This window comes from Myripristis murdjan, chromosome 12, assembly GCF_902150065.1.
Source record: "Myripristis murdjan chromosome 12, fMyrMur1.1, whole genome shotgun sequence".
Classification (NCBI taxonomy): domain Eukaryota; kingdom Metazoa; phylum Chordata; class Actinopteri; order Holocentriformes; family Holocentridae; genus Myripristis; species Myripristis murdjan.
The window spans coordinates 7,998,534-8,021,601 of NC_043991.1; the positions used below are offsets into that span (position 1 = coordinate 7,998,534).

General features: G+C 38.3%; 2 protein-coding genes across 3 annotated transcripts; both read right to left on the bottom strand.

Moving 5' to 3' along the window:
• Positions 1–854: 854 nt before the first annotated feature.
• Positions 855–13,985, bottom strand: slc30a5 (solute carrier family 30 member 5). The gene is made up of 16 exons (XM_030065861.1): positions 13,421–13,985; positions 10,399–10,521; positions 10,095–10,161; positions 9,579–9,664; positions 9,014–9,101; positions 8,103–8,190; positions 7,351–7,427; positions 7,018–7,188; positions 6,216–6,504; positions 5,765–5,973; positions 4,240–4,397; positions 3,995–4,124; positions 3,573–3,834; positions 2,568–2,794; positions 1,839–1,967; positions 855–1,514 (listed from the first exon to the last, which is right to left on the bottom strand). The coding sequence occupies exons 1-16, from the start codon at positions 13,489–13,491 to the stop codon at positions 1,344–1,346; spliced, it is 2,346 nt and encodes a 781-aa protein (XP_029921721.1). The 5' UTR covers positions 13,492–13,985; the 3' UTR covers positions 855–1,343.
• Positions 13,986–15,312: 1,327 nt separating this feature from the next.
• LOC115368930 (annexin A1-like) lies at positions 15,313–22,369 on the bottom strand. 2 transcript variants are annotated; one of them, XM_030065376.1, is made up of 12 exons: positions 22,325–22,369; positions 22,078–22,194; positions 21,082–21,187; positions 20,866–20,960; positions 19,908–20,021; positions 19,337–19,427; positions 18,983–19,119; positions 18,719–18,812; positions 17,529–17,624; positions 16,461–16,519; positions 15,753–15,875; positions 15,313–15,559 (listed from the first exon to the last, which is right to left on the bottom strand). In XM_030065376.1, the coding sequence occupies exons 2-12, from the start codon at positions 22,144–22,146 to the stop codon at positions 15,503–15,505; spliced, it is 1,041 nt and encodes a 346-aa protein (XP_029921236.1). In that variant the 5' UTR covers positions 22,147–22,194; positions 22,325–22,369; the 3' UTR covers positions 15,313–15,502. The 2 variants fall into 2 exon arrangements, with proteins under 2 accessions (XP_029921236.1, XP_029921235.1); XM_030065375.1 differs by having other exon boundaries at positions 19,337–19,430.
• Between the last annotated feature and the right edge of the window lie 699 nt (positions 22,370–23,068).

Consider the following 23,068-nt stretch of genomic DNA (forward strand, 5'->3'; position numbering starts at 1 on the left):
CAACCTGTCCTGGCCAATTACTGGGCCAATATTCAGAAATTTTCAATCATTATTACTGTTATTGCCAGTTTAACTAACCCTAACCCTAACACTCTAGCATCTCTGATCTGGCCTTTAAATATGTCATTTTAATCATTATAAATATGTTTTTTGTATTTTTTTTCAGCTAATTTTCTATTTGCTTGTTTGCCTTATTTTCTGGTAATCTTGCATTTTTTTTTTTTTTTTTTTTACTAATGTTTTTTTTTTTTTTTTTTATAATTATTTTTATTGCTTTCATCGAGAGATAATACAATTACCAGCATACTATATACATTTGTACTCAGAACACAATACAATTCCTACCAGTAACAGTATTCCTCTACTTCATAGGATCTTAGATCAGACTCACACTCACCCTCATCCTCATATTTTTTTTACTAATGTTAATTAAAACTTATTTCAAAGTGAGATTTGTGTTGGCATTACTGTACATTTTGAAAAAAAAAAAAATCAACTGTCAAATTTACCACAAATGAGTATCAGATATTGTATCCTGGATTTCTAATAATCAGTATCGGTATTGGAAGAATCAGTATCGGTCAATCCCTTGTGCAGCATGAATGCACAGTAATGTTCGCAAGAAAATGTTCCCATCAGTGAGTCGAGTTACACACCTACACACTGCTCCCCTGTGCCAGGAAATATCTCACTCTCTCTAGTTATAATTAGTTTTATTAGTTGTACAAACAGCTCCACTGTTTTACTCCCAACTGAAGAGAAAAAGAAAAAGGAGATTGCGTTATTATATATCCTAACAAATTAAGGAACTAGGAATATTTTTTGTCAAATGAGGAAAACACCACACACTGTGATATGTTGTGGTAGTAGCTTTAACAGTATTTATTCACATGGGCAACAGCATGGTGTTCAGTCATGTTATTGCTGATGTGTGGATATTCTAGATGTATTTCAGCTGCATCGTTTCAGTGGTGTGTCCTGAGAGCTGAGAGTAACTTTATATCAAAATATCTCCAGACAGTATGCTCTCGTGTCCAAAAAAAAGACTGAAAATCAATCAATCAATAAATAAATACATAAAAATTAAGCCAGTCTCAATCACACTGAGTGAGCGATCTTCTCAATGCTCTTAAATAAAAGCCAAACTTTTTAAACAACAAAAATTAAAAATGGATTTTCCTATTTACACCACACGAGAAAACAAATGCAGCTCAAACAAAAAGGTAAAATCAATATATTCAGATTTATTTTACATGAACCACACACATATACATTTCATTGAAAAATGGACAGAGAGAGAGAGAGAGAAGCGGTAAAGTTTTGTTTGGTCCCACAGATGGAGGTTACATAATACACGTCCCATCCTTTAGGTATTTCATGGACTCCATTTGCTGCGTCATGGCCAGCACTTCTTGAAATCCTGTGCTGAGTCCAGACATGTGCTGGAAGTAGGCCTCCTTCTCCACTTGGACAGAGAGATTATTCACCCCGGCGTCTTTCAAAATGGCAGTCACCTACAAACAACAAATAATCTAATTTATTTGTGTATTCATTCCATTTTATTGTGAAGCCTGGCCAGCCTCACAGAAGGTTTACCAGCTCGAGTGTGTGCCTGTACATGTGATATTGTTTCTGCTTTTATGTGTGTTAGCTCAAAAAACATCCAACATATTCAACACCTTTAGAACAGATTAAATATTAATCACTAAAACCAAAATTCTGACTTTGTGCACACACCTGAAGTAAATATTGAACCATTTATAATAGTACAACCAATTAAGATGACATTTAAAATCATATGTGGTGATGAATTTTTAGTTGACTCAGTTTCTACCCACCTGTTGTATGATCCTCTGCTCCACGACATCCGACATAATCTGCAGGTGAATCGTCCCGGCGATGACGCTGGCTGAATGCCTCCAGAAATGCGGGTCTCGGTACGACAGCACTCCTTCGATCTTTTCAATCTGAACGAATGTGAAAATGAACAGTGTCAGTATGATGCAAAACAACAGACAGCTTAAGAAGTCGTTTACTGGAGTATTGAGTCTTACAGATTCATATTACACAGGATGAAGTGTAAACAATCCAAAGTGCCTGCGGACTCTGCAAGGGGGTCCTTATAATCTTATTTTTCTTCAAACAAGAAGGACAATGTGCCAGTCAGGTTGGCATAATTTCAACTTTGCGGAGTGATGTACGTTATTTCAAGCTATTGCTGTTTTTTTTTTTCCCCAATGAAATTCTTTGCAAAATTTATTTTAGATGAAAAAAAAATCTACCACAAAAATCATTTCATGCCATTGATTTTAGTTGTTTAGTAAGATTTTGAAATAATAAGTCATTTGTTATGATGGAGAATTTTGCAGAGAAATAATTAAACAAATAATGAACACAGGTGAAACTGCAAACATAAGAAAAAAAGAAAAACTGAATTAGAGAGATTTACCAAATCGTCAGCGCAATCCTTCAATGCAAATACATGTGATGTGCAATAAAAGCACTGCCCAGTAAACAAACAAACAAAAACAAAAACAAAAAAAATCAGTGAATATGTTTCGTCTCACCTTTTCCAGAGCGCTGTTCAGGTCCTTCTCATGTTCTGGAGGAGTTCGTAAAAGCAGAACCTCACACGCGTCCTTCAGCAGCGGGATGACGCTGAGAAAAATGAGGGTGGCGATGAAGAGCGAGCAAATCGGGTCCGCAATCAACCAGCCGAACTGGCGGATGAGGATGGTGGAGATGATCACACCGACGCTGCCCAAAGTGTCCGCCAGAACGTGGAGGAAAACTCCTGGAATTATGAAAGACAGAAACCAAACACGGGCATTTTATTCAGCTGACAGTTCCTGCTGACTGCTGAGAGTCCTGTTTTAAAAGTCCAAACAGGGACAAAACTATTCAATTTTATTTGCCAAACAAATTCCAAAACCTTTCCATGACTTTTCCCTAAATTCATTCCAAACTTCCGAGACTGGACTTTGTGGTGTAATGAGGAAAACAACTTTACAGTTAGGGGGGAGGAACTGCACAACAAATAAAATACATCTCATAGCAACCGCCTCGTCTCTTGACTCACACTGGCTGGTTTCCTGGAATGATACGAATGCTGGCATTAAGGAAATTAAAAAAAAATATCTTAACTGAAGGTTCTAGCTTGAGTTGTCAAGATTAAGGTCATTAATAGAAAAAAAAAAACATGATTTTTCCAAAAACCTAAGGGATATGAATCATTTACAGGCCTGGAAAATATATTTTCAATTTTCAAATTTTCCAAATTCCATGACTTTTCCAGGACTTTCACGACCGTAGAGAATAGAGCTGGGGCAATGTGCTTATCTCCTAATTTGATACTACCAAAATGAGCACTGATTCAATATGTTCAATGGGGCATACATATTTGCATTACAAAATACAGTAAAAAATACCAAAGCTAAGGCATAAAGTGTAAAATGGAAGGGGAGAGGAGGCACTAAAGCAGCAGCAAAAGTAAACCTGAAGGAGAAACCTATGGACTGCATTTCTACAGCGCTTTTCTCATCTACGACCACTCAAAGCGCTTTACTACTCACCTCTCATGTTGGCGTTCATGCCTCCACCCCCCGAGCCGTGAGAGTGCCCGTGTCCGCCGTGTCCGCCGTGTCCGCCGTGCCCGCCGTGCCCGTGGCCTCCATGTGAATGTCCGTGTCCTCCGTGGCTGTGCTCGCTGTGGCTGTGCCCGTGGTGCGAGTGGCCGTGGTCGTGCGACGAACAGCTTTTGCCGCCATGGGAGTGGGCGTGGCTGAAAGCGCAGATACCCACCAAGTTGACCAGCAAGCCTCCGACCGACACCGGCTGCAGGAGACACAACAAAAAGGACAGCGGGTTTAGATGTTTGACGTATGGTGAGATAACATGAAAAAAAAACATTCAGCTGCAAAGGGAAATACAGAAACCACAACATGGAGCAAATGTTGTATCTATCATGTGTTGACAAGGCTTTAAGTTCACTTACAGTCAGCATGTCTGTGTTGATATTAGGAGGATCCACCAGTCGTGTGATGGACTCAACGAAGACAAAGAAAGCTATGACCATCAGGAACAGGCCGTTGATGAACCCAGAGAGAATCTCAACACGACCATACCTGGAAAATAATAAACAAAAGGGCCATGAGTGAGGACATTATCAACATCCAGCTGACTTCTGAATGTCTTGCCCCTAAATTATTCCAGTGTCTCCATCTTCTCGAGTAGGCTCACCCATAGGAGAAGATCCTGGTGGCTTTCCAGCGAGTCATGAGGGCAGCGAAAAGGCCCAGGACCAAAGCGGAGCAGTCGAACAGCATGTGAAAGCCATCGGATATCAGACCCAGGCTGTTGGTCCACACGCCGTAGAAGAGCTCCACGAATGTAAAAGCCTAAAAAACACAGAGATCAACAGATGTCATTGATCACATTTCCAGTATTTTACAGTCTAGAGAGGAAAGACAGAGATTAAGACAATCACAAGTTGAGATCCAGACTAAAATCATCAATATGCAGCTCTATAGATCAAAATGTTCAAAAGGTCTGAAATCAAATCTTGGTTTAAGGCAAAGGTTAGCTTCAGTTTACACACTGAAAACCCATTTTCTACTGTTTTTCTACTGTTTTTCCCATTTTCTACTGTTGCTGCTGGAACACCAGAATTTCCCTGGTTGGGATCAATAAAGTCTATCTATCTATCTATCTATCTATCTATCTATCTATCTATCTATCTATCTATCTATCTATCTACCCATTTCTCCATCGCAAAAAAGCTGGTCTATGGATACGTTGGGTGTGAAGTGATTTTGTGTTCTTCTTAATCAAAGACATGAGAATTTGAAAGAACTGGGTGCAGAAAGCTATTTTTCAAATTCCAGCAACAGCTAATAAACAGCGGTTATCAGGAGTGTGAACCCCCATTGAACAGTTTAGTGCACTAACACACTGTACAAAATCATAACTGTACATGGCTTAATGTGCATAATGTTTGTGTCAAGAGTTTGCAGTCACTGTGTTTTGTTTATTATTCTCTACTATCCTATGGAAAGCAATAAACAGGATGCAAACACGTGTGTCACTGGCGTTGCAAAGATAGTTTCTGGTTTGGGCGACTAAGCTCACAGAACAGAGTTCACTCAAAAGTCAATATATTGAGCAGAGGTGGACAGATAGTGTGCACACTGCAGCTACACAGTGGTATCATCATCAATGTCAACGCCCTGGAGTTAACCTTGGGCCACACAGACTTGCATCAGATGGGACACAGTTGTCCCTCTAGAGATGTTTTTATTACAATAGTAATAATAATACTAATGCAGGTAAGTATTTTATTATGCAAGTTAAAGGGAGATATGGCAAGCGACATGGTTTGCGTATTGATCATGAAGCAATACAAGGAAACATGCTGACTGTCATGTTGTCTTTTACTTGCAAATTATGTTTAAATAAACAGTTTATTTACCAAGTGGGTGTCAAACCTTATTGGTGTGCAGCAAAATATTTTTTTAATTAAATTGAATTCTGTTCAATTCAATTTAATTCAAATGCAACTGTTTTAAAACTTTATACTTCTATAATCTGTCATTTTTGTTCTCATGACATCCACAGGGCTCATTTCATTTTTTCCACAATTTCCACACCAACACCAGAGATGCCTTCATAAAATTTTGGTGGATAAAAATCATGCTGATAAAATCTTCAACCTTCCACATGACACTCAGCTATGTGTCTTATGTTTCCTGTCTGAGGTTGTTCATACCAGGTTCAGGCAGAGGAAGTAGAAGATCTGCCTGGAGTCGTACTCCTCCAGGATCTGTTTGAGCGAATCTTTGATGAAACGTGGAAGGGACTGGGATGTGTGCTGCAGGGCGTCGCCCATGAAGTTGTACAGCGGCGTCCCTTCAGGCGAGTAGCCGACCAAGGTGCCCTTCTGTCCTTTCTTTGATGGAGAGGAGAGAATACTGGAGGCTGCACCATGACAGAGAGAGAGAGTTTGGACAAAAAAAATATATGTGAAAGAAAATTATTACTCTGTCAACATGTAAAATCCAGCTGTGAAGTAAGTACACCAGCGAGAAAAATCTCTAACTCAATGAGCATCACTGATTGATGATAATAGTAAAGTGTAAGAGTATCACAGATGATGCAGATTAGGTGATAATTATAATCTTCACCCAGTACCGTCGTGCCATTGAACCGCTGTTACTTACACATGATGAAGAAGATGGCGCTGACGAGCACTCCTCCAGAGAGCACGTGCTCTGTGCTGTCCTGCTGCGGGGGTTTGCTCATGGAGCGCAGCTGGTCGGTCAGCGGGTGGGTCCAGAAGTTGGCCAGCAGCAGGGCACTGAGGAAGAGAGAGATGGTGCCGTAGCGGGCGCACCTCGGTGTCTCCATCTTTGCACTGCAGATGGACTCCACGTAAAACTCCAGGATCATCACTGAGAAGACAATCATCCCGAAAGGCAGGATGAGGGACGACCACGACTCCACCTTGCTCTGGGGTGAGAGGGACAGTGGAAACCCAGTCAGTAAAGAGGTTAAATTATCTGAAGGACCAAGCATAACGCAATTTTTTTTAGTCTTAAAAATGATTGATTCTGCACAATGTGAGTCTGCACACCTGGAATTCAATCAGAGGGAATTCACTCTCATATATTGACAGTAAAGTCAAGCAGACCTCACATGAGATCATTTTGAGGAAGGTCTGCACAACCAAAACATCAGTAACTTATTTATTGGGATGTGTTGTGGTGCATTCTGCCAAGTCAAAAACTCCCACCCAAACCCATCTTCACAATAATTTAAGACACATTTAAGACACGTCTTCACTGTCAAACGACTGATAAACTGAACTGATCATGTGAAATGCTAAGAGGTATGAGGTTAACAATCATGAGAAATTAGCTGTACCCCACAGGTACCCAAATTAGCTCACTGCAAACATAAACAGTGCCAGTTTAGTGCACATACAGTACATTTTTCTCTTTGCCATGTGCTCTGTCTGCTTACTTCTGTAGTAGCTGACAGCACCATGACCCAGGGCAGCAGGACCATGGCAGAAACCAGGTTGTCGAGGGCGTACAGGCGTTTGGCTCCTCCGATTTCCACTGATAATTTCCTAGAGGCGGTGTGGAAGCCGACCTTCAGGCACAGAGACACCACCAGCAACACAACTCCACCCTAAAGGGCAAACAGAGGAAAATAAGACAGTGGAAATAGTAATAAATAAAAGCAAAGGAAGAGGGAAACATAAAAGACTATAACAACTCAGCTAAATACTTCATTTTGTATAAAGAATGGACTAAATAGTTTCTTAAACATGTCAGATGTGCTTTTGTTTACCTTGTGATCTGCAACCCCTAAAAATGCAATGGCTGTGTAAAGGAAATGAGTGAGGGCGCTGTCATGATGTCCCTCAGCTAGTTAAATAAAGTCAAGGCAAACACTGCGCAGAAAAAGATTTTGATAATAAACAACAACGACTCTAGATGAAGGGTTTTCAAACTTAATCATCCTGTAAACCCTCAAGTTGACTCTCACTTGGAAGTTATTTTTCCCTCGGGACCCTCAAACTTGTCAAATACATTCAAAGTGGTCTAATAAAAACTTTATAGAACATACATATTTTTATGTCATAGCAATGTCTTAATTAACCCTTTGAAACCAGAGCAAATTCACTGGATTTCTTTCAAAAAGATGCAGGGAAAGGGTGATTAGCAAACTACCGTAAAACTACTGAAACAGCAGTAAAATATTAGGGGGGAAAATTCAAGAAAATTACCCACAAATCAGCACAATAAATACCAGATAATTAGCAAAATAATAATAATAATAATAAAATAAAATAAATAATAATAATAATAATAAATAAATAAATAAATTACCTGAAAATTAGAATAAAAAATACAATTTTATTGGCTTTATTGTGTTTAAAATACAGTGATTTTAACTAATTCCTGTTTGCTGAGGACCCTGTGGAGGGCCCTCAAGGACTCCTGGGGGTCCCCGTACCCCACTTTGAAAACCTCTGCTCCACATAAACAATGAACAGTAACTCAAACTGCTGCCCCTAAATAAAAGGAAGCAAAGGATACGGTGCTCGGCCATCTTTGCCATGAGATCATCGTTGTCGAAGAGGAGAAGGCAGATCACAGCGATGATGAAGAAGGCAGCTCCTCTGGTCTGCAGGATTCAAGCACGCAGACATTTCACTTGACATGGCAGCAATAAAACATATCATCATAATCATCTTGGTAATTTCAACCACGGTGTCAAATATCTATTTTACATTTACTCAAACTGAAGCAGCGTGATCCCGAGGCACACATGCTGGTACATGATGCTACAATTTGTCTCCAGCAGAAAACAATTATTTTACAAGATAAATATTTTTACTTTCTGAGACAATAATATTTGAATGCCTCGGTTAAATATAGTATTGCCTCTAGGCCCATTCTCAGTCACTGTCCCTTCTGACCACCATACACTCCTCTGGGCCAATCAAATCGCTTCAAAATGCATTAATTTCACTTACACTGAAACTCATGATGAATTTAAAAAAAAAAAAGAGTGCAAGTTTTAAACCGGCACACCGTACCTCATTATATGCATGAAATTAACCAAGGTGTCTTGTCTATTTTTATGCAAATTGTATAGTTTGTGTTGTGTGTTTGTAAATATATTTTGAAAATTATTCAGTGGTATCTTGTCTGTTGTAATAGCATGTAGTGCATATTTCATCAGTGAATATGAGTGTATATACACATGTGTGTGTCTTTGTAGGTTTTTTTCTGCAGTCTAAAGAGGTAACAATATTGTTTCTGCAATAATCTGATTATTGCAAGTTTAAGTAGCTGAAGGGCATTAAATAGTAATTGAACTGGGCAGTGTGACATATTTCTTTGAATAATGTTAATGGCAGCTAATTTTGTTTTTGTTTAACAGCCCCTGGCAGGTGAGAGAAGAGTCATGGGCTTCGACGGTGTGTGTTTGTGTGGCCTCATACCTTCGACGGCCCCCCTCCTGAGTTTGTGAACAGCACGCTGAGGAGAGCGATGACGACCACATCGCTGTGCTCAAAAAGCAACAAGGTCCTATGAAAGACATGAGCGAGGCTTTAATCAGGTCAATCAAATCGTCAATTGGATCATCAGACAACAGCATCGATTACTGTGACAATATTTTTTCTTTTTTGTTTTTATTGTTTTTCTTTTTTAAGTTTTTATTGATTTTTTTCCTATATTGTGACAGTACTAAAGGGATGACTACTGGCACTTTCATAAAATATCTACACACAATATTTTTGATAAACAGTTCATCCCCTTACTGTATTGCAGACTTTAAAACCAGGAAAAGACATCATTTATGCAGTATCACAATATTACAATATCCAAAATCCAAGATGATATCTAGTCTCATGTTGCAAAATCGATATATAAATATATTTCCCAACCCTAAACTGATGTATGTGCACACAGCTAAAAATGTGAAAATATGCACACTTAACTAATGTGGTGTTTTTTAATTGCTATGTGAATAAACACAGTCATGGTGATATGGAGACATTTTACCTCAAAGGTCCACAGAGAGTGAGACCGAAGAAACCCAAGAGGGAAATGATGCAGCTGATAACAGCGTGTTTTAGTAACTTTATCCACTGAAAAAAAAAAAAAAAAAAAAAAAAAAAAAAAAAAACAGGACACAGAGAAAAAAATTATATTAATAATACAGCAGATTGTCACAATGACTTAATACAGTGCAAGTTATGAAGAATACAGTGCAAGTTATGAAAACATTTCAACAGCTACTTGTAATGCTTTCATTCAAAACATTTATCAACAGCAACTTCTGATGGAAGCAACTGGAAACATTCAGATAAACATGTAGACAACAGTAAGATATGCAAAGGTCACTGCACTAATGGATTTAATAAATATTCATGTGTCCCTCAATTGATGAGCAATGACAGAAAAGTGCTTGATAAAGAAACAAGAGCCAAGGGGAAAAGATCATGGGAAAGATTAATTTTCTCAGATGAGAGAAAAACTGGATCAGGCGCAAGTGGAGCAGGAAGAAATATGACAAACCTGTCTTTTTGAGATGACTTTGCCAGAAGAGAAAGGCTTTTGGAAGAAAAGCAAAATAACAGCACTCCTGGAAAAAGAAAGTGATCACTGTCAGCATTGTTGTCACCTTTTACAAATTGATATTTTATATTTGGGTTAAAAATCTTTGACGATGGTGCTGAAATTATCCATTTTTTTAAATAACAAGAAAACAAAAACAAGGTTATAATAACAACAAAAGTAATGCACTTTTGCTTTAATTACAAAGTTCTGTAAGATAAAAGGAATGAAATAGAAATCAATAAATAAGCTAATATATACTTACCCTAATTTTAGTATGAAGATAAACTGGACAATGTGGACAACTTTGAGAATATCGTATGATTCAAAGATCCCAAGCGCCTTGAGGACCTTGGAGATGAGCAGTAAAACTAAGTACCTGGTTAACCTGAAAAAAAGAAAGACAAAAAAAAAAAAAAATTAGGGTTGGAGAGAATATGAGACAAAAATGTGCACCTTGCCATAAATCCATGCAATACAGCACACTCATATATCATCTAATGATAAACATTTTAAAAGAGAGCAGCCCCCCTGAATTTGACACCGTGTAGCCTACATTAAATGCTGGTGTTGTGTCAGTAACAGTTCATCAAACTAACTTCGACATGATGTGACCTTTTCCTCCGGCACCCAGATGTTCCCAGTTATTTTTCCATGAAAATATCAAGACCTCGACTCCAATTCCCATCCTGTTCCCAAAAATCCTACTGAGACGTTTTGGTAGGACCTTAAATAAGAAAGGCATTTTCTAGCTGGAGGGATAATGTATCCTAAATACTTTTTACAATGTCATGGTAATGAAGGATTAACCCACTCACATGTATATGATATTATGTTCTGACCCAAAAAAAAAAAAAAAAGATCACATGATTAGGTCGGGTAATTCGGAATGAAATCTGGCACTTTGAGATAATCAGGCTCGGCCAATATCTTGTAAAGTTTTAGTTTTGTTTTTTTATTTTTAGTTTAGCTTTTTGATTACCTGTGGACATTTATTTAGGTAGTACTTTTGCACTGCAGAACTACTTATTGTACTAATAATTACAAATAGTGGCATTATCTGAAAAAACAAGCACTTTCATTGTAGATAATGTCATGAAAGATATTCCTGATATCCTCGTTTCTCCCTTGGCCTTAAAGGACCCAACATCAACGCCAAGTGACAGCTGATTGAAGTGGATTGTGTCTCGCTGCATGTCGGCAGGCCACATGAAAACACGCCAAAGTGGATGTGCAGCCATGCTCATAAACTCTTATGAGGAAACCATTTCTGCCAGCGACAAATTCTCTCCTCCAAAAGTCTGAGTTGTTGCTGTTTTCACACCAGAAGTCGCCCATAATGCAACTTCACTTTGTTGCACTTTGTTGGTGCCGATGAAGCCAGAGGAGAAAATCAATAAATACATCTTGATCAGTTGAGTCCTTCTGATGTTTCTGCTGGGAAGGAGGCCGCAGTAAAAACGGAGAGCTTGGCTTTGACTTGGTATGCTGTGGGCTGTCGAATAAAGGAACTGTTGGACAACCTCACATGTTCTGTGTGCAAGTATTTTTTTGTTTGTTTGTTTGTTTGTTTTTTTGTATAGCCACTGTGGCCTTGCCCAGCACACTAAGTATTCCCAAATGAAGCCTAGAGTCTTCTTAATGTAAAGACAACAAACACAGAGGGAAATGAAGATGCCCGGCATCCCAAATGAATGAATTTACAACCCGGTTATGACCCATTTACTACAGTCCACGTCTGTTTTACTCCTCCAATCAGTTTGTGATTAATGACATTTTGCATTTGCTCAGATGTAGAAAAATGTTTGGCTTTTATGAGGCTTCACACAGACCAAGTCATGTCAAAACTGTGCTCCTTAATTAGCTCATTCAGCAGCATGACTCTAGTTGAGAGTATAAATGCAGTGAACTAATTATAAGTAGGTACGGAGGAGTCTATAATGTGACGGTGACCTTAATTAGAGAATTAGAGAACATATATATCACTTTGAAAAATATTACTCCTTTGTGATTTCCTTTTCCACTGCAGTAAAATGTGCTGTAACGCCAGTTGCTCATTTGTTGCACTGAGCGCCAACATTTTTGGGTTTTTCCAAAACGGAGTACAGGCCAGGAAGCGAGTTTGGAAAGCCAGCAATCTCAGCGCCTGGAAGAGTAATTGTTGACTGAACAAACTCTCGAGCCCAAACTCAAAAAGGATTATGGTGAGGATGTGCTGCTCACCAGTATAAATCTTGCTCATGTGTAACTTTACACTCAGTTATTAGAAAAATGTACATGCCTTTTATTAGGTTTTTAGCTTAAATTCTGAAAGCTTCAAAATGATTTCACCCACTTACCATGTTTAGTTGAATTTACTAGACTGAATTGATTTTTTTTAGTTACCTTAGCACCATATTGTGTGGAATAAAAACATGTTGCAGTAAATCAAGGTCTTGATAAAGAGAATTAGTTAAATATTACTTAAGTTTTTAAAAAAAAAAAAAGGATGTAAGTTATTGGGGCTGAACAATACGTTGATATCAGAATCAGAATCAAAATCAGAAATACTTTATTGATCCCTGAGGGGAAACTGGGTAGCCTAAATGTTGATTTTGTGAAAAACGTATCATCTGGGATTTGGGATATGGCTATCATGAAGTGTTGTCTTTTCCTGGTTTTAAAGGCTGCATTACAGCAAAATGACACAACTTTCTCAACTTATGTGACTATCATAGCTGTTCTGTTGTCATCATATCTACATTGACTGTTCATCAAAAATCTCTTGTGTAAATAACTTGTGAATGCATCAAGAAAACAGGGTTAGAACAATACAGCTCACATGGTGGCTGAAGACTTTGATTTTGACTTTTTTGCAAAGTGGTCACCAAAAAAAAAAAAAAGCACATTTTCCAGACTCCCATGAGCTGGACTAAATTTAATCTGACCTGATTTGGCTGGAAAAAAAAAAACTAAAAAAAAAAAAAAAAAAAAAAAAAAAAAAGCGACTCGTGAGATGAGATAATCCCATAATTCATCTTATTGATTCATTTGGCAATAAAGTAGTAACACATAAGATTCAGGAAGATCAATACACTATAGTATACAGAAAATGACTCGACTGATACACACTTCTTGAATAAAGTCGACTCGCGTTGCAAACAAGCAGGATTACCTCATTTCACTGCCAGTTTTTGCCACTTGACAGGATGTTAAGCCTGACAGCGGATAAAAAATGGCTTGTTTCTGTGGGTTTCTTTGCAGTGACGTGTCCTATAGACACTGACGGGATGAGATGACAGACTCACCTGGCGTTAGGCACCTCGACCATGCCCAGTTTCCCACTGGAGAGCACGTTGCTGCTGTATTTCTCATCCATCGCCACAGGAGTTTAAGGACTGGAGGCTCCGGAAACTTGACGAGTTTAAGTCCAACCGCAGTAAATGGCAAATTTAATCCCGAGTAACCTCAACATGTCTGGAGAAATTAGATTACCGAGGCTGGAATGGCTCCATTTCACCTTGGTTCACATTACCATCAACAAAAAGACTTTAATTCAATCTATAACCGTGTGAATTATCCTCTGGAAAAACAACCGAAGCTGTAAAAGTTAGCTCGTTAGCTAGCATGCTAACGGATGGTTTTTAGAGCCGGCAGAGCTCTGCGTGCGTGCGTACGTGCAGTTCATGCTCACTTTACGTGCTCGCTCAGATAAACCGAGAAAATTTAGCTACATGTTGAGTTTTGTCCTGTCTGTTCAAGCTGGGAGGTAAACAGTTTTTTGTGGTCTCGAAATGAAAGAAGAAGCAGTAAGTCTCTGGAAGGAGAGAAGAAAAAAAAAAAAAACAGACATCCCAGCTGGCCAGGCCACACTTCCGGAAAGGTTACCCACGTCATGAGCGTGTATTCACGAGCCTTCCTGATGCGCGCCGCTGCTTTCGACCTGCGCATCGTCATCATCATCATCATCATCATCATCATCATGTCCAGTGTTTTTATTTATATACACACACACATTAATTTATCTATTTAGAAAAAAAAGAAAATTATACATATCATTCCCTAAGCTTACCTGTATTATGTAACCCACCGTTTCTCAAATGGGGGTACGCGTACCCCTGGGGGTACGAGAGATTTAAAAAAAAAAATATATATATATATAAAAAAAAAAAAAAAAAAAATAGCATCCATGCAAGGTTCCTTAAAAATCATTATTTAGGCTAATAAATATTCATTAAAATGTAAATGGAAGTTCATAAACGGAATTTTATATTCATTATTCAATTTCATCATCCTGAAAAACGCAGAGACCCCCGAGACCACTCCTGTGCTCACTACTGATTAAAAAACTTTATATGTAAGATATTTCTTGATGTCTCCCTCCCTGAGTTATATTTATAAGAACGCATGATAATATGTTTTTCTTTTCCACATTATATATACACCCAGTGGCCACTTTATTAGGTTCACCTGCACAATCTAATACTCAGGCACTAAGTATACTCTATAATGCACAGGTTTTCTTTTTGTCACAGTAACAGAGGTGTTCATTCCGTTCTATGTTTGGCATTGAGCTCATAGTTAGTGCTGCTGTTGTACTGGACTGCATTTTACTGAGAGGTGTTTCCACTATTCTGTCCCTCCAGATGTCTTTGAATAGGGAGGACAAAAAATTAGAAACACCTTTCAGTATAATGTCGTCCTGTGCAAGACCTCGGCAAACTACAATCTCAGTAATAAACACATAGGTAAATTTACACATTCTCCACAATGTTGACAAAAAAAATGAACATTATAAACTTTGTTAAAAGGTAGAATTTATGGCAGAGCTGTTGCAATGAACTGCATTAGACTGTACAGATGAAGCTGATAAAGTGGCACTGAGTGTGTAATGTGGACTGAAAACCTGCATGCCTGAGCTGTAGTCATTTTCTCTCTTCCTGTGATAACCTCTGTTATGATTTGATGCCACACAAATAAAACTGAGTTGACAAACTAAATTGAATTCTTCTTCCTCTTAAACTTACTCGCGCTTACTTTCTATTTCAACAACAAAATTTACAAAAATGTGATGAAAGAAATGATAAATGGCTTAGGCTCAATATGTCATGTTAAATTATATAACAAATTGCTGGCATGCATATTGTATTAAAAGAGGAAAATATTTCTTATTACAGTTAGGAATGTTATGTTATGGCCATCAGTTTTATTGAAACATCACTTCAGTAAAACACAGGTAGTATGTCTGTAAACCCTTCAGGAAAAAAACAAACAAACAAACAAAAAAAAAACATTTCAGCAGGATCTCATATTGGCTGCTCCTGAGAGGAAAGCAAAAATCTATCTTTTGAAATAAGTTGATTTCTGCTGTGAAGTGATTACTCCGGCCCTCAGTGGGGTCCACACAGTGCGAGCAGGATCTTCTCAAAATGCCCCTTGACGTCGTCCTGTGAAACAGACAGACAGACAAACAGGCAGACAGATGAAACACTATTTATTCATTTCAGTGCAACAGAACAAAACAGCATCGCCTTGCATTGCAAAACCAGTCTGCAGCTGCCAGCAGACACGTGATGCAGCCATCATGGAAAATTAGAACTGACTCAACATTAAATTTTTATCAAAGTGATGTAGATTTACCGATATGACCTCCTGCAGGGTTTTTCCATACATGGCCTTGAACTCGTCCATGACCTTCTTCAAGTCGACCTCAGAGCGGCTGACCAGCACCCTGGTCAGGGTGTCCTCACACGTACCACGGCCCTGTGAGAGGGAACAACACCCGAAATAAAAACCTAAACAAACAGCGAGCATGAATACATGAAAAACTCAAAACTCTACATGTGTTATAAGTAAGGCTCGTCATTGAGTTGAGTGCCAATCAGTCAATTAGTCAGTGTTAAGGAAGGCTTGTATTTAAAATGCACTTGGCTATCTTAATAATAAATGTTTTTATCAATTTAACTTCAATTTAAGAAAAGTTAAGTGAGGTAAAAGATCATTGCGTTCTATTTAATTAGCTAAAAAAAAAAAAAAAAAACAGTAAGCCTAGTGAAATAGTCCTGACTAGTTTGTCCATCCCTAATAATCTGTGTTAAATCAATGTGTTATACAAGATGTGACATCGTAGAAGAAAATTATGCACCAATGATTCAGCATTACTTACATATGGCAAACCCATAGGAAGTGAATGGATTCCATTCAATTTGTATGGGCCAACCATATAAACTATCACTGCAGTGATGTTTAGGCAAATAAAACAAAGTGGTTAAGGCAGTGTACACACACACACACACACACACACACACACACACACACAGTGACATGTGCAGGAGAGGAGGATTTTACCTTCATAGCCAGATGGAGCTTCTCAGCAAAGAAAGCAGGCTTGCTCCAGGCGCATTTTACTGCACGTCAAAGAGACAGGCAACCAAAATCACAAAAACTGAATATATCATGAAGTATGTACTTGTCACCACTGCCACAGTTAGTTGGTGCTCAGTTTTTTTAATCTTTACATTTCAGTAATACATTGCATGGCAAATTTACAGACTGATACAGTCTGGTGTCTTCTGTACTATTTCTTTGACAGTGTGCAAGGTCCTGTTACCCTTGTACCACACGCTGCAGTGTCACTTCATCAGGTCCACCTGTACGGTCTAATGCAGTTCAATGCAACAGCCCCTACCATAACTTCCACCTTTTAAGAAAGTTTATAATGTTAATTTTTTTTGTTGATATTGTGTAGAATGTGTAAAGTTAATTCTATGTTTATTACTGAGGTTGTAGTTTGCAGAGGTCTTGTACTGGACTACATTATATTGAGAGGTGTTTCTGATTTTTTGTCCTCCCTATTTATTATATATATGAAGGGACGGAATAGTAGAAACACCTCTCAATAAAATGCAGTCCAGTACAACAGAAGCACTAACTATGAGCTCAATGCCAAACATAGAAGTGAATGAACACCTCTATTACTGTGACAAAAAGAAAACCTGAGCATTATAGCGTATAGTCAGTGTCTGATTGTGCAGGTAAACCTAATAAAGTGGCCACTGAGTGTACACTGTACAATTTCAGACGCTGTCTCTAGAGACACTCTCCATCTTAATACTGCCATGTGATGTTTTACAGACAAATACAATATACTGTTTATTACTAGAGAAAAAAGACCCAGATTCCAGTTTTAATTGAACCCTGGGCATATTAAAGGGGCACTGTGCAAAACTGCGGGTCGGCTGAAGTGAGGACCATTTAGACCCAGCTGATAAGGTATAAGGTAGGGTAGGAAAGGGTATGTACTGTAAAAGTCACATCTCTGCTCCAGTGTTAGTTCCTGTATGTTTACTGTTTATTGTGATTAAATAGATACTCAATCTGCTAATATCAATACACTAGTGATGATTTCCTCCTCACCAATGTCAATGAGGCAGTCTTCAATGTCTCCCTTCAGCTCGGCATCCAGGGCTTTAGGTAGGCTGACATCACCGACTCTGTTGTATGTCTGGAATGCTAGAAGACAAACACACACACACACACACACACACACACACACACACACACACACAGCAGGAATTTAGGGCAGATGCTGTCAGACAGAAACTGTGCATCTCAAAAGTGTTTTTTTTTTCTTAGGGATTTACATATTCACCTACAAGTAAATATTTTCTCACTGACACACTGCTCGAAGGCTGCGTCATGAGACTTGCATCATGCACACACGAATGTGCAAACAATCAGTTTAACTAAGCAAAAGACAGATACCAAATTTGCATTGGTAGCATTTTTTACGTAACAGCAGTGCTGCACAGACGACAGAGGAAAGAGAGAAAAGCCATGAAACAGACACGGGGAATCGTTTATGAAAGTTTCTTACATGCATATTTTGTATGTGTGACTAAACCAAAACCAGACTGTGATTTATGAAAAAATGATTTCATGTGCCATTTTACATAATTATCAAGGTAGCTGAAAGAAAGAAAGAAAAGAAAAGAAATGCATGCCAATTTGAAAAAAAAAAAAGCCTGAACAGACACAGAAGTGAAGTAAAAGATCATTGAGGTCTATTTAATTTAAAAATAAAATAAAATAAAATAAAATAAAATAAATCAGTAAGTCTTGTGAAATAGTCTTAGCTCATGTACAACAACAAAAAAATGAAAATTATAGGAAAAAAACATTTCACGTTAATTTAAATGTTATTGAGGAAGTCTACAGGAAGAAACGAAGAAAAGAAAAAGAAACTCAGGGAAAGCTAAGGGGAATCTAAGGCCAAAATAAACTTATTACCTCACTGAGTGCACAAAGGCTATATATTTGATCATATTATTTTGAAATGATGAAGGTAATGGATTCATGATGCAGACAGAGCCCAGTGTGAACACTATTTAAAAATAAGGCCGATTTTATCTCTGCAGTGTCACATGTCAGTTCACCGCTGGGTGTGTTCCTGCCTGTTACCTGTCCTGAGTGTGTGGTTACACCTGTTTGGTTTGTCTGGGCGTGTTTTCTCTGCAAATGTGTGTTTGGTGTGTTTAAACCCCTGGTAATATAGCGTCCCAGACGGCTCAGCTGATACTTTTCTGTCTAAACAAATATAACCTCACTTTTAGTGAGCTGCGGGCCGCTCCGGGACGTGAGGATGTTGATGAAGGTGGAGACATCGGTGCCTTTGGAGTTCTCGCCTGCCTCAAACAGAGCCTGCAGAATCGTGCAAAAACACACCATAACAAATCAATATTATACCCTGTCACTGCTTTCTCTTAAAGTGAACTTCTTAATTAATCTACTGTTCAGAAATATGTAAAATGACAACAATAATAATTATAAAAAGCTGAATTATGGTAATAATAAGGAGAAAAATGCATTACAACTGCATCCTTTTTGGCCCGTTCCAGGTCGATTGTATTGTCCTCGTCTTTGTCAGCCTTCAACATGGCCAGGAGGGCCGAAGTGAAGTCGCCGCTGGTGTCAGACTTGATAACATCCTCCAACTCCTCCTCGTACTCTGAGGAAAAAAAATCCAAGCACAGAGATAATTTACTTTGCTGTATAAGATACTGCATAAAAGATTATATTTAAAACAGTATACCAATTGTTTAGGTGCTCCAGCTTTCACTCTTGCACTACTGGTTAATTGAAATGTATTCAGGACTGTCAGCTAAATATAAAGTAAAATGTGAAAACACTTTTGAGAGGGAAATACAGAGACGATGGGTTTTTACCTTCTTTAAAAACCCGTTTGATGTCACGGATCTCTTGGTTTGACCTTGAAGCAAGAATCTCCACCAGGACAGCCTCCTTTGTGCCAAAGCCCTGCTGACCAAAACATGGATAGATAGTAGTAAACGAATCTAAAATTATAATAATGCAAGAAGCACTCTTCTATAGGGACATGTAGTATTTTGTGAATCAAAACCATCTGGGACAGTGCCAGCCATGAAATAAAAAAGGGGTTGTAGAAATACACAACAGAACACAACAGGTTTGAAAAAATTATATATCATAAAAAGTGTCTTTTAATAAGAAAATTAAAGGATGATGCTAATGTTAAAAGCCTAACCTCCTCAAGAATGAGAACAATAGAAAGGTGTCATAGGCTATTGAGGTTTTTATAGGTGACTGAGGTTTTTATAGGCGACTGAGGTCACTTTAGATAAACAAATTGGTCTCTCTGCCTCTTCTGGTGGATGCCAATTTTAGAGTTGGTTTTTCTGACCTTCTGCCACTCAATTTAAAAGCCTTTTGTTCACTTAGAAGTAGTTCTAAGTTTAGAAATAGGTCACTGCTGTCTACCTTTGTGGCTTTCCTGAGCTCGTGGGCGTCAAACTGAGCAGGAGTCATGAGCAGAGCCAGAGCGACGTCCTCCAGGTGAGACCTCAGCGCCGACTTCAGGGCGTCGGCCAGCGGCTGCAGCACAAAGACAGCAAACAGTGAGGAGCCACTATGTTCAGTATGTAGTAATCATGATGGGTTTTATTTCAAAAATGAGGTACTATGTGTTTTGCAGAAAACAGGGTTGCAATGGGATACAGCAAGGAAATAATAAAAAAAAAAAAAATAGAAAATACAGATTGCAACTTTAAAATAAGCTTGACCTTGAAATGAAGTGCAAAACATGAGAACTTGTACTACAAAACCACAAAACTACTACAAAACTGTGCAAACTGCTATCTCCTGCAGACAGAAAAAGCAAAAGCCACAAGTGTTTTTCATTTACGCCGTCAGTGCGTAATTGGTGCTTTGTGTGTTGTTTGTGCTATTGTGTGCTATTGTGTTATTTAAATGATTTTTTTTTTTATGTGTTCTGTATTAATGCAAATGAGTTTGAAGAGTTTCGTAAGAACTGTTTGCTTTTGCAAGAGATGTAGGCCCTGTAATGTTTTGCTGGTGTGTAGAGTTTTGCAAATACAGCCTCTAGTTTCAAAGATAGTGCTTACGCAATCAGGAAAAAAATATAATATTTGGCCTCTTGGTGTTGCAAATACGTGAATGCCAAAAGCAATTAAAGTAGCGATGTCAGAGAGACAACAACATTACATGTATCGTACTTTTTTCTCAACTGAATATCTTCAATATGATGCATATCATAATATATGAAACACAATGTTGGGTGTACAAGTACGTAAAATGTGTATCATAACATCTTTCACCACCTGAAATTTATGAAAAACAAAACAAGACAAGACAAAAAAAAAAAAAAATCCCCACTTTTGCAATCCCTGGGAGCAACCTTTCATAAATAGTAATTTACCTTCCCAGTGGACTCTTCATAAGCTGCTTTGATCTTCTGCCTCTGCTCATTGCTCCTGTCCACCAGAATAGAGATGATCACATCCTCGTCTACCCCTGTGAGGGAGAAATATATTGGACATTATCGCATTACACATGGTTCGATTTTATGAATTTAATGCCAAAAACCTCAGTGTGATGCCTGTTTACCAAAGTTAATGACCAAACTTAATCATACCTTTGGTTTCAATGGCTTTCTCAAGAGCCGCAGCATCACTCCTGGCACAGAAGTTTGGATAGGGAGTGACGGTTCCATAATACTTAGACTTTGGTTTGCCGACCACCTACAAGACAGCAGCACAAAACACAGTGTTTTTTTTTTTGTTTTGTTTTGTTTTTTTGTAAATCCATAGGACTCCAGCGCCACAGGTGGTTTTCAGTTTGAAAGAGTGTTTTTAAGGCGTTGCTGTGTGTCATCAAGGAGTGTGAGTGTGGGCCACGATGCAGACTGACAGGACAGATGAGGATTATGTGGCAAAACAGCACGAGTGAGATTCAAGCCCACAACGCAGCAATATGAGCTGCAAGGTGATCTATCAGTGAATCTCACTGCTCTACAAAGTGCTCCAAATACTGTGTTTGCCAGGTAAATAAGGTTCTGAGTCCACAGAATTTAAACACACTGCAAAAACGCAAAATCTTACCAAGATTATTTGTCTTATTTCAAGTCAAAAATGTCTTATTCCTAGTCAAAATATCTCATTACACTTAAAATAAGACATGATCACCTCAGAAGTAACTTGTTTTTAGACAATTGTCTCTTGTTTCAAGTGAAAATTTGCTTGAAACAAGTGAAAATTTGCTTGTTTCATTGGCAAAATTCATTTATTTTCACTTATTTCAAGTGAATTTTCTTTTTTTCCACTGGCAAATTTTACCAATGAAACAAGCAAATTTTCACTTGTTTCAAGTGAATTTTCACTTGAAACAAGTGAAAATTGTCTAAAAACAATTTACTTCTGAGGTGATCATGTCTTATTTTAAGTGTAATGAGATATTTTGACTAGAAATAAGACATTTTTGACTTGAAATAAGACAAATAATCTTGGTAAGATTTTGCGTTTTTGCAGTGCAACATTAAAAAGCAGTTATAAAACTTCAATCCTAGGTACAAAATGAGAGAAATCAAAAACAGAGCTGTGATTCCTCTTCCTGCAGGTGAAGTAATACTCACTATGATGGTGCCCTCGTCGGGGTGCCTGTCATGTACAACATTGTCGAGGAATTTCCTGAACAGTGTCATGTCTGCTTTGTTTCAGATGCAAAATGCACAACTGAAGGACGACACAAGCTGCGGATTAAAGAGATTATCATCTGTCATCAGAGACTGTGGTAACAGCATCATACCTGGTGCAACTTCTCTAAAGACTTTGAAATTATGTAATTAAATTCCCTCATATCCAAGGACCAGAAAATCTCACCTGCTTTGCCAGAGAGAGCCTTCAACCACAGTGTGTAAAATTCTGGTTTCGGGACTTTTAACACACCTTGAAATGGCTCCACCCATTCCCTGCTCAGATGATTTTCAGGACGGTTTAGTTTCACATTGTTCGCGTTGTTTCTCAGATTATGGTGTCATGCAGGGAGCTGGCCAATTCTCGCCCCTAGTCTCAAAGTAGACATTCCTGCAAGGTGACAACCAGAGATTGTATCGTATCTTAGGCTGGTTATGTCACAACTGTAAGTTGAGACTTGTTGCAAATTACTTGTTTCACACTCAATTTTGCTTTGTTTTTTTTAAAATGTGTGCATACCTTTGTTCCAATTACAGGGAACCAGAACAGCTATTGCAGTTCACTTTACAAAGAAGCCAGAGTCTTCTTTTTTTGCAGCTCCACCGCTCACATAGCACCAGCTTTATTCATCTAATTATAGCTGTTTCAGTCTTAAAGACTATCATGACATGACCATCACACTGCCGCTCTTGAATAAGTGCACTGGCGAACCTGACAATCTACATTTTTCTCTGTTATGCAAACAGCAGACAAACACACTTATGTACAAGAAATGCAGGAAAGGGCAGAAGTGTCACTGTGTTCTTGATGTGTTTCTTTCTTTCCTTCGAGAAGAGTTACTTTTGAGTTTCATCATTTGTGCAAATCTGCAAATAACTAAATTAAATTAAACTAGATGGCCAGCACCTGACTGCAAATATTGACTGTGCA

What these genes read in the sequence shown, in the direction of transcription:
- slc30a5 (XM_030065861.1), bottom strand. Translation starts at nt 13,491, where the DNA reads ATGGATGAGAAATACAGCAGCAACGTGCTCTCCAGTGGGAAACTGGGC. An exon ending in AAGTCATCTCAAAAAGACAG is followed by an intron (nt 9,665 to 10,094) that starts GTTTGTCATATT and finishes TTTTTTTTTCAG; the next exon opens with TGGATAAAGTTACTAAAACA. An exon ending in CATGAACGCCAACATGAGAG is followed by an intron (nt 2,795 to 3,572) that starts GTGAGTAGTAAA and finishes TCATAATTCCAG; the next exon opens with GAGTTTTCCTCCACGTTCTG.
- LOC115368930 (XM_030065375.1), bottom strand. Translation starts at nt 22,146, where the DNA reads ATGACACTGTTCAGGAAATTCCTCGACAATGTTGTACATGACAGGCAC. An exon ending in AGCTCCATCTGGCTATGAAG is followed by an intron (nt 15,876 to 16,460) that starts GTAAAATCCTCC and finishes TCCCTCTCACAG; the next exon opens with GGCCGTGGTACGTGTGAGGA. An exon ending in CCCTGCAGGAGGTCATATCG is followed by an intron (nt 15,560 to 15,752) that starts GTAAATCTACAT and finishes TCTGTTTCACAG; the next exon opens with GACGACGTCAAGGGGCATTT.